At 36.1% G+C, this 16,128-nt stretch overlaps 1 protein-coding gene across 5 annotated transcripts; it reads left to right on the forward strand.

Annotated features, from left to right (window-relative positions):
• Window positions 1-4,591: 4,591 nt before the first annotated feature.
• Window positions 4,592-15,665, forward strand: LOC121971535 (B3 domain-containing protein Os11g0197600-like). 5 transcript variants are annotated; one of them, XM_042522854.1, is made up of 8 exons: window positions 4,592-4,881; window positions 7,764-7,940; window positions 8,150-8,274; window positions 8,349-8,667; window positions 9,034-9,589; window positions 9,673-9,774; window positions 9,910-10,073; window positions 15,290-15,665. In XM_042522854.1, the coding sequence occupies exons 4-8, from the start codon at window positions 8,575-8,577 to the stop codon at window positions 15,566-15,568; spliced, it is 1,194 nt and encodes a 397-aa protein (XP_042378788.1). In that variant the 5' UTR covers window positions 4,592-4,881; window positions 7,764-7,940; window positions 8,150-8,274; window positions 8,349-8,574; the 3' UTR covers window positions 15,569-15,665. The 5 variants fall into 5 exon arrangements, with proteins under 5 accessions (XP_042378788.1, XP_042378786.1, XP_042378790.1 ...); XM_042522852.1 differs by having other exon boundaries at window positions 8,445-8,667; XM_042522856.1 differs by lacking the exon at window positions 7,764-7,940.
• Window positions 15,666-16,128: the final 463 nt, after the last annotated feature.

Raw genomic sequence — 16,128 nt, forward strand, 5'->3', positions numbered from 1 at the left:
CAGATGGCAAAAATTCAGTTGGGTCTGCAGACTTGACAACTGAAAGGAAGACCTAGTCGACCGAAAGTGAGTCAAGCGATTCTACGTGATAAGTAAGGTACATCACTGAAGGAGAGTGTTCCAGTGAAACAAGTCCCAATTAGGGACTTTAGGCACATGCCCAGTTTAGGTTCATTTTGGATCCCTAAACTGAGACCTTAACTAGATCCTAGTCTTGGAGAGACAAGATCTAATTAATAATCTTCTATTTTATTATTGTGCCAACTTCATTTAGTAGGTTACACTTAATTTTTTGGACTAACACATTTTATAGGACGAAATGAGTAAAAAGTGACTCAAGCCTCAAGTGAACAGTGACCCAAGGTGCCTCCTGTTCGAGTGGAGGCACCTCAGAGGCTTTGGTCGAAGTCCTCATGTGGAAGGGCATGGAGGCGCCTCCCATGCGGATGGAGAGCCCTTGAAGCTTGGTGTTGGAGGCTCCTTAGAGGGCTTTGAATGTGCCCTCAGGATAAAATCTGTAGATTATGGGGTTTATTGATTTCGAAGATAAGGGGATAAGAGTTGTTTCTAGAGGCACCTTCAACAGTCTATATAAGCTTTGTTCAAGCAACCTTCAACATAGATTATCTCTATGAGCTGTAAAGACCTTTCTGCTGCTTTAAGCACATCCGACTACTTCTATGCTACTACTCTGTAACTTCCAACTACTACTAGCCGACGGACACCAACTCTTGAGCGCTTCCGGATTCTCTTTCTGTGAGTTAGTAACAAAATTAATTACTACATTTTCTTATTACTTGCAAAAAAGAAGTATAGACTGTTACACTTCTCTTTCTTTGATATCTTATATTCGATTCCTTCTTTTGGCAATTTCAGAAGAGGTTTTTAGTGGATTACCCGTTGATACAGTCCTAGAGATCGTGAGTCTTAGAGTAGGAGGCACCGAAGGCTCCAAACCAAGTTACTACTCGAGTTCTTATGTTTTTATTCTGTCATTATTTGTTAGTTTCCTCTGCGTATTTATTTTCAAAGTCGAAAAAGTTTTTTTTTTTTAAATCAGATGATTCCCCCCCCCCCCCCTTTCCTTCCCTTCACATGTGCATCGATCCTATAATCACAACTAGAGTATCAATGATTATCATGGTGAAATTAAAGTCATTTCTAAAATTAGTTTTCTCACAACATCTCATTTTGTTTTCTTATTTCGCTTACTTTATAACAATTCTCTCATTTGGTTCGTCTAGATAGCTTTTCGTTGCACGTAAATTAGTATTCAACTTCATAGGTTAAGAGGATGATAATTTTACTACTTGACGATGTCATGCACTTGCAGTTGGCATGATCACTGCTACATATCATAGACAACATCCTAGCCATTATTGGTAGCCTAGAGGTTGCAAGACAGTGTTTGACTTCATGTTTCAGTCAGAAGAAGGGGGAGCTTATGATCACTTCAGGGATGTCAATACTAGGAGGTCATGGGCGAGAATAATCTGGCATAGCTATCTCTAACCAAGTCATGCATTCACATTATAGATGTTGGTACTAGGAGGCTACCTACCTAAGATAGGTAGGATTACCTTGAGGACAAATAATGTACCTTTTGTGGTGTGGAGGAAAAGACACAAGAGCTTATGTTTCTTCATATGTGAGTCGATTAGCCAGTTGTGGAGGATGATTCAATGGTGGTTGCAAATGATGTCGGAGATGTCTACTTACCGGAGGATGTTGCGGATCTTCAGGCTCTCGTACCAGGGCATGAGACTACTACTTTGATGATGGTTCACCACCTTGCCATGCTCGCCATGATTCATCATGTGTAGCTGTCAAGGAATCACATTATGTTTGAGGGTGTACATTTTGATGCAGAGTTGGCATTTAGGCAGATACAGATACATGTATATCGTTGCTTGGAGATCTACTCAAATTTGACACTTCGTCAGATATGAATAGCTATACTTGGCCAACATTTATCTATTTTGATCTTCAGTTATACATTTATCTTTTTATTAAAAAAAATACATCCATAATTTCTCTCCTAGATTATTTTTAGACAGCACGAGCAACTACGTTAGGAACTTCTTCAACTTTTGAAAGCAGAAAGCCTTTTCACAAAAACCCTAAAGAAGGGAAAGTTTCGATCATTCAAATGAGAGATGAAATGGGAAAAGGTCGTGATCCATCCCACCAAACACTATACCTCCTCGATGTTTCATTTCGAGGTGACTACATTTTTTATATGACTCCTATCTTCTCAAGGTTAGCTTTAATTCCCTGCTAGATCACCATATACCCCTAAATTGCCTTTAGAACTTTAAAAACACACTTCTCCATATTCAACTTCATGTTGAACTAGAATGGTAGTGAATGCCTCCTCTAGATAGGGTACTAGATTTGCAGCCTACAAAGATTTAACCAAAATGTCATCTATATAAACCTCCACATTTCACCCTACCAACTCATCAAACACTTTGTCCGTTAAACACTAGCATGTTGCTCCTACATTTTTCAAGTCGAACGACATAACCACATAGTAGAATGTCCAGTTTGCTAATGTGTGTGAATCATATATATGTTTTTGGTCCTATTTAGCATGCACTTGTTGCATTATATGAACATAATTTATGTTAATTCCTAGTATTTGCATTCATTTTCCCTTTTTAGTATATATGGTTGTGATTTGTTCTTTATATTGATAGGAAGTGGAAGAATTTGGCATTAGAGCAAATTTGTAGACGAAGAGCCATAGGAGTTCACATTTCAGAATGATTCACAACCAAACCATGCTATATTCCACGACCATGGATCATCTAGGAGACAAAACAAGTATCAAAGCAGCAACCAGAACTTCCAACAAGGAACACGATCATGTCCCTTGTTGACTTTTGAAAACAAGCGATCCAATACCAAACACAGGTCGACCGTGTCTCCTGACACGATCGTGCCAGGTCACACGACTTATGATCATGGCGTGTGTGGCAGCTTCTCTCCTATTTTTAGGAAAATTTGTTAGTTTCTCCTATTTTTAGGAAAAAATTTTAGAATTATATCAAGATATAATCATTGAAAAGATATTTGCAAGTGAATTTGAATTAAAAAAATTTATGTGCTCTCAATTACTTCTTAGGTGTGGAAGTTGCTCGAAGTAATATAGGAATTATTGTTTCTCAAAGAAAATATATACTTGATCTTTTAACAAAGATATGTATGTCGGGGATGCAAGCTAGCTGAGATACCTATGGAGCCTAATATTAAACTTGGGCTTGAAGATGGAAAGGAGGTTAATCGAGAGCAATATTAAAGACTAGCTAATTGGTAAACTTATTGATCTACCACATACCATCCTGATATTGCCTTTGCAATAAGTGTTGTTAGTCAATTTATACATGCTCCTAAAGAAAGACAAGACAATCTATAGAATTTTAAAATATCTAAAAGGCATCTTGAGAAAGAGTTTATTTTTCAAGAAAAGTGATCACATAATAGTAAAAAATGATAATCCCAGTTAGTTTCATTGACTATCTTTGGGGTGACTGGTCCGGCTCCATGGAAATTTTTCACTGGTCACCAGGATAAATTCGAAAGCGCACGCAACGGCCAACCCAAAAATTCAACATCCTTTGGTTGGTTACGCCCCTCATTTGTAAGAAAAATTTCTACAAATATGTCGTAGCTGGGGTTCGAACCACGAGTGTCTGGATGACAACTTGAATGTCCTATTGTAACACCATGGCCCCAGAGACTGATCACAAAATAGTAGAAATTTATATTGATGTTGATTGGGTAAGTTTCTCTATAGAAGGAAAATTAACTACAGGATATTATATATTTATTTGGGATAACTTAGTAAAATGAAGAAGTAAAAAATAACCAATAGTGACTCGAAGTAGTACAGAAGTACAATTTCAAGTACTTGTACATGAGATATGTCTTTAGGAGATTATTGGAAGAATTTGAAGTTCGTTAATGACTCTCACATGGTATTCTACTATGATAATCAAGCAACAGTTAGTATCACTCACAATTCAACTCATCATGATCGAATAGAGCACATAAAAGGGGATCATCATTTTATGAAAGAAAAAATTGATAAAGAAAATATTCGCATGAAAAATAGAACATCTTAAAAAAAAAAAAAGTCTTCAAAAGTCCAGGTTTGAAAACAAGATAAACAGGCTAGGATGATAAATATTTACATTTTAACTATAGAAGTATTCAGAATATTTAGAAGAATATTCATGGGCTCTATTTTGAAAATTGATGATTTTTTTTTTATTCTATGATTTCTTTTTAATTAAATGTTTCATCTCACAGTTGCTTAGCGGCGAGCTTGTGAGCTTGCTAGCTGGGAGCTGGCCAAGAACTCGTCGCCAACTATTAAGCTCATCGCTAGACTGGTAGCAGACAACAGACAACAGACAACAGACAGCAGACAATGCAGATGCTGTAAGGGAGCGAAAATCTGTTTAGCCTGGCTTGAAATGAATCAAAAAATCAGTTTAAAAAAAATCAATCCATTATTATTATTATTATTATTATTGTTAATAAGTCAACTTAAATAGAAAAAATGTAGATTTTCTTACGTACATCGATCCATCCTTTGGGGTTTGGGTGGGCGGGTGGGTGTACGGTGATTTCGGCCTTCCGCCACCAAATCCCGACTCGTCTACTCCCACAGTCCCTCTCGCTTGCTCCTCCTCGCCACCTTGAGCGGCCAACACCCGGCCATCGTCCTCGTCCATCCTCCCCCCTCAAAACGGAACGCCTCGTCTCTCTCTCTCTCGTCACTCACTCTCTCTTCCTGTCGACGTAGAACGGACCGCCCTAACCTTGAGGCCCTTCCCCCTCTTGCTCCGCTGCTACATAGACCTGACCTTTCAAGTAAAGTATTTTCTCAACTGAAGATTTCATATTTCGCAAATTTATGCCCTTCTCCGCGCATTCTCTACTATCTAAATTGTAGTTGCTGTTTTTGAAAGCATAAATTATGCATTTGATTATGAAGAAGGCTAACGATTGTTTTGTAGTATGGAGGTAGGTATAAACTGATTGCATATTGATCATCAAATCCGTGTTTTTATTCTACTTTGTTGTATTTGATTGATCGGTTGCAAGTAGTTGCTTGTCCCTCTTTATCTTGACCGCCGTTCTCATCCCACATTCTCCCTGTGAGATTCTTTGTTTCCGGGGGATTGAGGGATTGCGAATGAAGTTTGTTTTGGGCAGTACTTGTCCTTGATGGAAACCTTGGTCAGATGCAAGGCCCGCTCAAGCCTAGTTGAGGCCCTAGGCGGAAAAAGATTAGGGTTTAGATATTGTTTTTTTTTAAAAAAATCTCTCACCCTTTTTCATTCAGACTTGAGATGGACAAGAATGATTTTTTTAGTAAACATATTTATATACAAATAATAATAATAAAAATATAAGTCCCTACTAATTTATCAAAATAAAAATATTTAAAATTAAAGGAATAAAAATTTGATTTATATCTTACAATTTCAATATAATGATACTTCAAAATTTGACTCTGTACAATATAATAAACATTCTTTTGGATGCATTTTTATAAACAAGAGAAAAAAAAATAACAATGATTTAATCATTATACAATCATTTTATAATAAAGAACCTCTTTCCTCTTTCCTTTTCTAAATCACCATCTTGTTCATTTTTTTTGGAGTAATCTTGCATTCTCTGTAAAAGGAAATCCTACCACTAAATCTTTACATTCTTTGATTTCTTTATCCAACAATAATTAACGAATAACTCCTTCTAGCAAAAAGAGTGCAATATGTTGATTGAGTCATCAATTTGATAAAAAAAAAATTCTCATTACATAATACCAAATTTAATCATACACCGGAAAAATAATGAGTTGTTGTGCTTAAGCTTTAAGGTAATGAAACAAAACAACAACTTTTCTCTAAAAAAAATTCAAAAGAAGATATTTTTACCAAAAAATAGTTATTATGCATCACAGTTTCACCCCCTTGTCACTTCTTCAAATTGGCTTCAAGTTGGAAAAGGGCCAAAAGGAAAGAGAGGAAAGTAACAAGAGAAATCCAATGGAAAGGTAGGGTTTCTATAGATAAGAGGAATAAAAAGAACGGTAGAATTTTGATGAATCCATTGGAACATAATAAAATATATGGGAAATCCAATAAGATCATACAGCATGCAAATCCAAAGATATCATTATGAAATCCAATGAGATCATGTTGCAAATCTTTTAATATCTTTTTCTATTCTCTCAATATATATATATATATATAATGGGCCCTAATTTTATTGGGGCCCTAGGCATAGGTCTTAGTAGCCTATGCCTAAAGCCGACCCTGGTCATATGAGTGATAATAGTGTTGATATCTCAACTTCCTATTTTTTGCTGCTTCCTGTTCATGGTTGATGACTCTGAATTGTTTGTACAAATGTCTGTTCCAAATAGTATTGGGCATTAGTTTATCATCATGTACAATGTCTTTTTCCTCTTTATTTCAAATGAATGCTTAAACAAACGCAACCCAATCCCTGTGTGCTCAGTCTATAAGCCACATCGTTACTGATCATGAGTTGATTTACTATTTACTTTAGTATTTTTGTTTTTTTTGGTTGACTTATCTGAATGGTTGATGAGATAACATATCTTGACTAATATGCACTTCAAATGAAGATATCTAGCATCATTCAATTCACAAAACTTATGTTCGTGTTTTGAATGTTGTATTCCATTCCTTTATCTTGTGCTTAATTAGTCCATTTTATTGCTTCTATAATTGTTTCTTGTTTATTCCTTCTTTCCTAAAAGTGTTAGGAAAAAAAGTTTTACTATGGTAGGAAACGATAGACGACGATGGTTGGATGGCTCGAGAGTTTGAATAACACTTGACCTACAATTATGCTTTTTTTACTCTTGATAATAATACTTACTCTTGAATAACTCTGTCTGTGACGAACCCGTCATGGTTAGTCCCAAGCCTAGATAAAGGAGGGTTGCGTTAAGTTGTCAACAAGCGTTAAAACTATGACAAATATTTAATGAATGGATTCATTAAACAATTATGCTAATGTTAGGTCCTTCCCGGGAAAAAACGTGTTGTAGGGTCCGACTGTAATGTTTTGGCAAGGACCACTACATCTCCCGAACTCAGGTGTAGTGCTAGATATGCAAGAGTCCGAATGTTAAATAGGCAAGGACATCATAGGTTAAATAGCCGAATGTTAAATAGCCCAAACGTGTTGTAGGGTCCGAATGTAATGTATCGCAAGGACTGTTATATCTTCATGAAAACTTGTGTGTAGTGTTAAATAGGCAAGAGTTCTCACACCATAGGTTAGATAAGAGCAAATATGATAGGAAAACTAATAGTCTAAGATTTGGAACATGGACATAGGAACCCTCACTGATAAATCAATGGAAGTAGTAGATACCATTGGAAAGACTTAAAGTCATTGACACTTCAATTATGTCGAATGCAATACACACTCTCATTAGGATGCAGTATGTACTAGGAAGACAGTTCATCTCTTAGGTGGCCTTGACACCTATGGTTCTTCACCTTGAGCATCTGCTTAGTCAAATTCCTTTACCAATGTTGCAGTGTCAAACACCTGTAGTTTTTACGGTGATTTCAGAGGCAAAATTTTAAGTTTCTACTCTAAATGTTAATGTTACACAAGAATATCTTCAGTTTAAGCACAGCTTACACTTACTCCAGCATCTTATCCAACTGAAAACATGTGTTGTCTTTTTAAATGTTGATCAGGTTTTAAGAAGAAAAAAATTCCAGCAAGCATGATGATAGAATTATAGTTTGTCGAAATATTTATTGAATATCCATTGGATGGCTATTCCATTTGCACAAAGAAAGTCATGGTATGCAGTCAAAGCTAAGATGACATAATTCATTTGATGGAAATAAAGGACTGGTCTTTAGCTCTAGGTACGGAGTTGAAAATGTACCATCTTCTAATGCAAATCATTTAATAGCATAGTGCACTTTATGATTTTCCCATTCTTATTTTACTTTCAACCTTCAAATCCCTCTGACAATCTTGCAAACATTTGAATACTATCTTTAGGCAGTGCATCGTCCATGCATTATCATTGCTCAAATTTTACTACTGTGTTGTAACACATTTGATCTTATAGGACCTTCATGATGACATTAGTGTGACTTCATTATCATCATCCTTCAACAACTACATCATCAGGTGGTTGCTACATTCAATTTCTTGAAAGTGTTAAGTTTGATTTGGTATTCTCATAAAGTTAAGGTGAGTAACAATTAACATGCATAACTCTTGGACTTCTCATACTCTTAATGCTTCCTCATTTGGTTGCTTTTCAGGCTTTTGGTTTCTAGATCCAATTTATTTCATGTGTATGAAAGAGTTTCTTTCTTAATTGCCTCTCAGTAGTTTTCATGTTTCAATGTGAATACAAGGTGTGGATCAACATGAAATTGTTTTGCTAGCAAGTTGTACTTCCAATGAAATCTTGCGGGGCTAGGAAAGACTGAGTAGGGAACTAAAAAATTTAGAGAGCAGATTAAACAAGAAAGAAAGAGGAACATCATGAATATGTGCAGCAAACCGGAGGAGGTGATGAAGCTCCCAAGCCACCATTTCATCAAGGTTTTCCTCCCTGATCTGACCTCCCAACACCTGGTAATCCATCTCTTCTATATGTTGCCCTTTTCTTAGCTTTCTTGTATAAAAGATCAAGATTTCAGAGAAGTCAATCAAGCACAAGAATAATATTTCATTTCCTCTCTTCTATTTCTTGGTTGTTTTATTTTTCAAATGGAATATACGGAATGGCCTTCTGAGTTTGCATTGTTCTTTACATTTTGGATGATTTTTGGTGTTATTTATGATTGGTTGATTGTAGACAAGCAGCTAGCTATTTCTTGCATTAAGTTAATTTTACATAGCACAAACAATGACTGTATATACATCACATGCCCCAAGTATGAACTGAATATTGAAGAATGGGCAGTTGTTCAATTCAAAATATTTTGTTGATCTATGCAGAAAATCCCACCAGCTTTTCGAGTGCATTTAAGGAACAAATCACTTAGGATGGTTTCTTTAAGAGGTCCCAGTGGCAATGTGTGGGATGTGGAACTGGTTGATAGCTCAAACGGGCTTCGCTTTGAGAGTGGATGGAAGGAGTTTGTCACAGACCATGCCATCGAGACTGGTGACATTTTGGTGTTTCGGTTTGATGGATGCTCTTGCTTCTCAGTCTTGGTCTTTGATGCAACTGCATGTGAAAAGGAGGTGGCTTTTCTTGCCAGGCCTCATGCTCAAAATGTTGCTGATGTTAACGAGCCAAGACCCGCTGAAGAGATGGCTATTGTTTCTAGAACTTCCCAGCAGGAAGTTGACATTATTTGTGTGAAGGAGGAAGAAGGGGAGGCAACAGCCTTAAATACACAGATTTTTTCACAAAATAATGGTCCAGGTATTGATAAAAAGAGAAAGATGAGAAGTATTAATTGCCTTCAAGAACCTAAGTCAAAGGAGATATTCTATTCTGGTAATTTGACATCTAGAAGATCGATGAAAAGCCCAGATGCTGAAACAAGTAATTATGTGTTCTCGTATATATATGGCTGTCTTATTCTTACCCTAGATTTTTTAATCAAACAAAAGCTTACTTGGTGGCAGTTGCTAAAACAATTATTTCTTCTCAATATTCTACATCAAAATCGTCAATTGAAGAGTGCTTGCAATTACGGAAGCCTAATAAAGTTCGTCGACGAGGAGAACGTATATTTCTATTACTGTCAACATAGATATTTTCTTCTATTGTCACACCATCCTTTCTTGTTGCTGTATGTTTGATTGATCATTAATTGAGCTAGGTTCTTAGGAAGTGTTTACTATTTTGTATGCTTCATGTAGTTGTGGCAAAGGTGCAAAAAATGCCTCCTCTTTCTTCACAACGGAGACCTGTGACTAAAGAAGAAGTGGACAAGGCTCTTTGCAAAGCAAAATCTTTTATGTCAAAGAATCCCTTTTTCCTAATCGTGATGCAGGATTCCTATGTTTACTCAAGTTTTTTTATGGTAAGCTCAGTTTCAGTTATTTATCTTGCCAAACGTGTTCTCTTATTGTCATAAAGAAATTTGTTTAGGTTATCATCTTCAGAGAGTAATACACGGAAGACATGCATTTTAAGTTTCAATTTCTCAACCTACAGATGCTTGATTCATAAAGAATCAGTTTTCTCAACCCTTGTTATGAATGCCATATGCTTGTCTGTAACAGCGGCTAAAATGCCTTTCTGTGCCGCCCGACACGGATGGTTTTTACCGATCCGCTGGGCGGCTAAAACCGGCACATGAGGCGTCCCCATCTTGACGGCGCCGGAGGAGACGCGGGACGCCTCCGGCGCCATCTCGCGGTGTCGGGGGAGATGCGAGACACCTCCGGCAGCGTCCCGTGATGTCATCGGCACATAAGGCGTCGCGCGCGACGCCTTCTGCAGTGTCGAAGGCGTTTCCGAAAGTGTCTGGCGATCCTGCCGGCGTCGCCGGACGCTTCCGACGACCCTTCAAGTGTCGTCGGACGCTTCCGACGACCCTTCTGGCGCCGCTAGAGGCGTTCGACGACGCTTCATGCGTCGCCGGACGCCCCCTGCGGGATCACGAGCAATGATTGCGAGCGATCTCGCATCCGTAGTTTTTTTTTCTTTTCAATAATTATTTATTTTATTTAATTAATTTAAACAATTCCTAAGAGGATGTGTGATATTTCGTAGAGACTTTTATAAATCCTAATTAAATTATCCTAATAAATATATAAAAAATATATTTAAAATTTAAAATAAATTTAATAAATTTTATTAATTAATATTCTGAAAAAATAATGTTTTAAATTTCATTTAAAATTTTAAAAAAAATGTAATAATTCTTATTTATATTCTAATATATTTTTTATTATTTTAAATTTCATTTAAATTTTAAAAAAATTCTAAAAAAAAATTCTAAATTTTTTTTAAAAATTCTAAAAAAATTCTAATAAATTATATTTATATTCTGATTTTTTTTTATTATTTTAATTTTTTTTACTTGATATTTTTTTACTATTTAAAATATATATTATTTAATTAATAATTAATTAAATGAATAAATAGTTAATTTATATAATTATTATTAATATAAAGTAATATCTTGTATTAATGTATATATTTATTATTATTATTATTATAGATACTTCCATTTTAATTTAAATTATTGATATATCAATTCTATTTAAATAAAACTATTTTTAATTATTTTTTCTAACAATATTAAATTATTCAATAATTGAGAATTTATAATAAATCAATATACAACTTATTTTTATATGCATTATAAATATATTTATCTTATAATTACTATATATAAATAAAAAAAAATACTGAAACTGTATCGGCACGGCACGATACGATACCGAAACCGTATCGTTCCGGTCTGAGACCGAAACTTCGGCACGGGTCGGAATTTTAAACCTTGGTCTGTAACATGATTCTACCAGAATGGTTGGATGGATAACAAATTGTGGAAACCTTGTGCATTTCAGTATCATCTTTTTTGCTTAGATCCTTCAATGTTATGTTCCTTAGTTTTATTTATTTTTTAATAATCTGAGTGTTTGGACTTTGCCTGACTAATCCTGGTGGTAGACGGCCATCCTCTTGGTTCATCTAGGGTAAATTCAGAGCACATGTTTTGCACACTTAGATATTGGCCTTTAAGATATTTGCCCCATTTGGGATTCAAACCCTCGACCTCTTATTTGTTCCTTTGAGTTCTTTACCACTACACCACACTTGTGGGGGTTATGTTCCTTAGTTTTAGTTTAGACAACAAGTTGTCCATATAATTCCATTTATCTAGATGGTTAAAGTGCAAATGTTCTTGCACTATGCATGCTTGCTATGACAAAATACTCCTTTTTATTCATTCTTTTCCAATTCATTTAATAATTAGCCAATCTCTATATGATAAAAATTTTATCATTTCCTTTGGATGGTGAGTTCAACGGCTCAACATGGTGGGATGATTAGAATGACGATCTGAATCCAACTCTTTAGTTAGTTAACACACACCTTCAAGTAATTGGTGCACCCTTCAAGATAGGAATCTTCAATGCATAGTTGTTGGACTTTGTTGCACCACTTTGGCTAGTTGAGACACCTCTTCGGTTTAGTAGTCTTTGACGTCTAGTTATTGGGCTTCATCAACAAACCCCTTTGCCTAGATGACACATCCTTTTGGGTTAATTGTGAGGTCAAGGTGAGACTTGACTTTCTATTTGAAACAATATTGTCCCATTCAAGTACAAGTTATAGACAATTGTATTCCAAGATACAATGAATTGTCTTTACTATGAGGACTTCAAATTTTGAGACTTAATGATCATGCAACACCTTAGAACTCTTATAGAAGAGAAGAGAGAACTCAAGAAAAGGATTAGAGGATTAAGGTTTCTTATATAGGGATGAAGAGGTAAGTTCAAGGGCACAAATTAACAAGGTTTTATTTCATATTTATAATGTGAAGGTGAAAAGACCACCCACTCCTTGAATTTAAATTAAAAAGGTGAAAACACCTTTAATACATCAATTTAATTGCAAAGTTAATGGTCAATTGGAGATAAGACACTTGTGAGCAGCTGTTTCAATTCTAACATTTGCATGAGCGTGAAAGAGCCTGCTGTAGGCCACAAGATGAGCTGCCCTCAATTAAATTCTTATTTGGTTACAGTTCGGAGCCCATGAGATAGGCTGCTGGACACACAAAGAGCAAGCTGTTCTTTCCTGCCCAATTGGGCTCCCTAAAGGAGACCCATTCATTGGCTCTAGCTACACAAGGGCATGCTGCCCACCTTAATTAAGGTCTGGCAGCAGCAAGCTTAAAACCTTGGGCTATGCTGAGTGCTACCCAATTAAGAATGAAGCCAAACTTCATAATCTAACTTTTCCCTCCAAGCTGGTCTCACTCAAATTAATGTTTGCATATACTAGAGTTAGTGCTCAGATATTCACATCCATAAACTACACTCATATATGAGCTTTGTACCTTCATTTGATTGTAATTGAATCAAATCAAAACCACATACATAAATTAGTCTTTCGACGGTCTACTCTTAAAATAGATCACCTATGTCCTCACTTGATTTCATTAGTTATGAAAATCAATTTCCAGTAATCCCCATATAAATGGAAGCTAATATAAGATCCAAAAGGCTCAATAAAGAGTTCCAATGAAAAACTACTGCATTTGTTGATGTTGCTTGTGACTTCGAATCTACCTTAGTAAAATAGAATCAGAATTACGAGATTTTCTAGTTTGTTAGGATTGTTGTAAGATGATATGTCAAATAGTTAGAGGGGAATGAATAATGCTTGACTTGAAGATTTAAAGATTTTTTCTCTTGCTAATACTTAGCAAGGTCAATCAATTGAGTTAATATAGTGGAAATATAAAACATTACAAAGAAGTGGTAACACGAGATTTTACATAGTTTGAAACCTCCGGTTCCTACTTTACAACGTATGACTCTTAAGGTGCATTATAATAAGAAAAATAATGGCAAATTGGCAGACAACTAACAATATTAGGCTAGAAATATAACAATTAATGCATATGTATGTTGGAGTTCAGCACAATTCCATAAACCTTGATAAGCCTTCCTTGTCAACTGTTTTCACAATCTCAATTTTTTGCCCGACAAAAAATGCTCAATCAACTCAACATGACTATATTGCCCAATAACAAATCCTTTAGTCGAGTCACTTTGAGCTCGTCGACTTGGCGGTGGCTCCATTCTATAGGATGATCAAATTGACGACATGGATCATGATTTGTTAGTTAGTAGACACGTTCTTTCAAGGTTTCAACACACCCCTTTTGAGTATCCCCTACGTGTTGTTGTCGGACTTCGTTAATGTACCTATTTAGCTAGTCGACACGCCTCTTCGACCTAGTCATCATCGACATGTAGGTATTAAAATTTGTTGACAAACTCATGTGGAATTCAGGGTAGTCGCAAGGTCAAGGAAAGAGTTGGAATTTCTCTTTAAGATGATGTTTGTGCAACTCATGTGCTTTTTTTTTTCACCTAACATCCCCCATGCAAAGGGCCACTAGGCAAAACTTTCTGTGGCTTACCTCCATTTCAGATCGCATGGGGCAGTCCTGGAGGGGCCTTCAGGGTGAGGGTTATCACCTTTTGCTGCAATTAATAATCATTTTTTAAAATACAAAATTCTTCTCAAAATAAGAGCACTTCAAATTTGGAGACGTGATGAACATTCAACATTTTAGAACTCTTAGAGAAGAGAATAAGAGATCTCAAGAGAAGAATGCAAATTGAGATTGAGATTGTTTGTTTTGAAATGAAGAATTGGGGTCTCTTATACAAGGATAAAGAGGTAAATTGGATTTTATTTCACATTTATAATGTGTAGGTAAAGAGCTAAAAGCCACCCCTTAAATTTAAATTAAAAGGTGAAAACACCTTTAATTCATTAACCTTGTTGGAAGGTCAACCCTCGATTGGAAACAAGCTGCTTGGGAGTGGCTGATCGGATTCCAGTAGTTCCATTAAACACTGCTGCCTGAGCACACAAGAGTCTGCTGTAGGCCACAAGATCTGCTACCTTCTCTCAATTAAATTCTTGACTGGCTTCAGCTTGTAGCCCATGAGATAGGCTGCTGACTGCAAGAGCAAGCTGCTTGATTTCCTGCCCAATTTGTCTTCATTAGAGTGCTTTTAGAGATCCGAAGAACTTATTTATGCCCTCAAACTCTCATTTTGTGCAATATAGATATATTAGTTCTTATGCCCTCAAACTCTCATTTTGTGCAATATAGATCTATTATGCTTAAACGATCATTTCACGATGGACCTCCAAGAGCCAAAGTACAAATTTGAGATCATCGGTATGTTCTTGAGATTGCGACAAACTCATTCGTGCCCTTATATGTAAATTTGAATATATAGGCCCATTTAGATGAAAATAATTATTTTATCATCCATTAGTCGATTGGACCAGACTTGACATGTGTTGAGATGACTAGTGAAATGGGGTATTTAGGCTTTTTAACTTTTGGAGGTGTCTGCTGGACATTTACAAAACTAAGTGCGGCAAATAGTCAATTCTCAACTTTTATTCCATGATTTTAGATCTTTTTCTAAATTACTTATAGTTTGCTCAATTATTATAGCTGTAAAAAGTTTCTGTTTTACTCATTCTTTACAATGCTTAACTAACTATAAACAAATGATACAGAATGTTCCTGGCTCTTTCGCACAACCACATCTACCAAGAATATCTCAGGTTCTTACATTGTGGGATGAGAATGATGAGCGATGGGCTGTGACCTATGTTTATTATGGCAATCGCGGCGCTTTGAGTGGCGGTTGGGGGGCCTTTGCTAAAGCTCATAATCTGGAGAAGTTTGACGTGTGCATCTTCGAGCTAATTAAGAAACAACATTTGAAGGTTCACATTTTCAGAGTAGTGGATGAAATTACTTCCTTGCTCCCTAATTCTAATGGGAAAAGTTAACAGATTGTGCTTTTTTTTTTTCAAGAACTGTGTAGCTTCCATCCTGGTGTTATTGTACGAAGATCGATAACAATTGAGCCTTTTACCAATTTTAGTATCTTGATCGCCAAAAAGTAATAGCTTAATATAGTAATAGATGAAGCATGTTGATTGCCATTGTCAAGGTTCTCCTTCATATAGAAATCTTATCATTGGAGTATTAATCAATCTCTGCCTTCTATTCACGAGGTGCAATACGCTCAAGTACATACCAGGGAGTACCTTTTTGGGGGGCTTGATTGTAATTATGTATATTAGAAAAAGAAAATGATAAACCCAGCTACTTCTGGGATGATAATTTGGATGTTTTGCCGTTGTACCATAGTCCCAGGGGTACATTTGTGTCTCCTGAGAAGTTTGCTAAAGAGGATTTGTAGCTCTGATTGGCATTATGACAACTATGTTTATTTAAGAGCTTCCAGAGAGAATTCATAGTTGTAATCAGCAGATGGATCCTAGCCTCTTCCCTTCCGACTTCCGATTGGTTTCTGGAGATGTCAATGGTCAGCAGGGCACGTGAG

The sequence above is a fragment of the Zingiber officinale genome, chromosome 4A (assembly GCF_018446385.1).
Source record: "Zingiber officinale cultivar Zhangliang chromosome 4A, Zo_v1.1, whole genome shotgun sequence".
Lineage (NCBI taxonomy): Eukaryota > Viridiplantae > Streptophyta > Magnoliopsida > Zingiberales > Zingiberaceae > Zingiber > Zingiber officinale.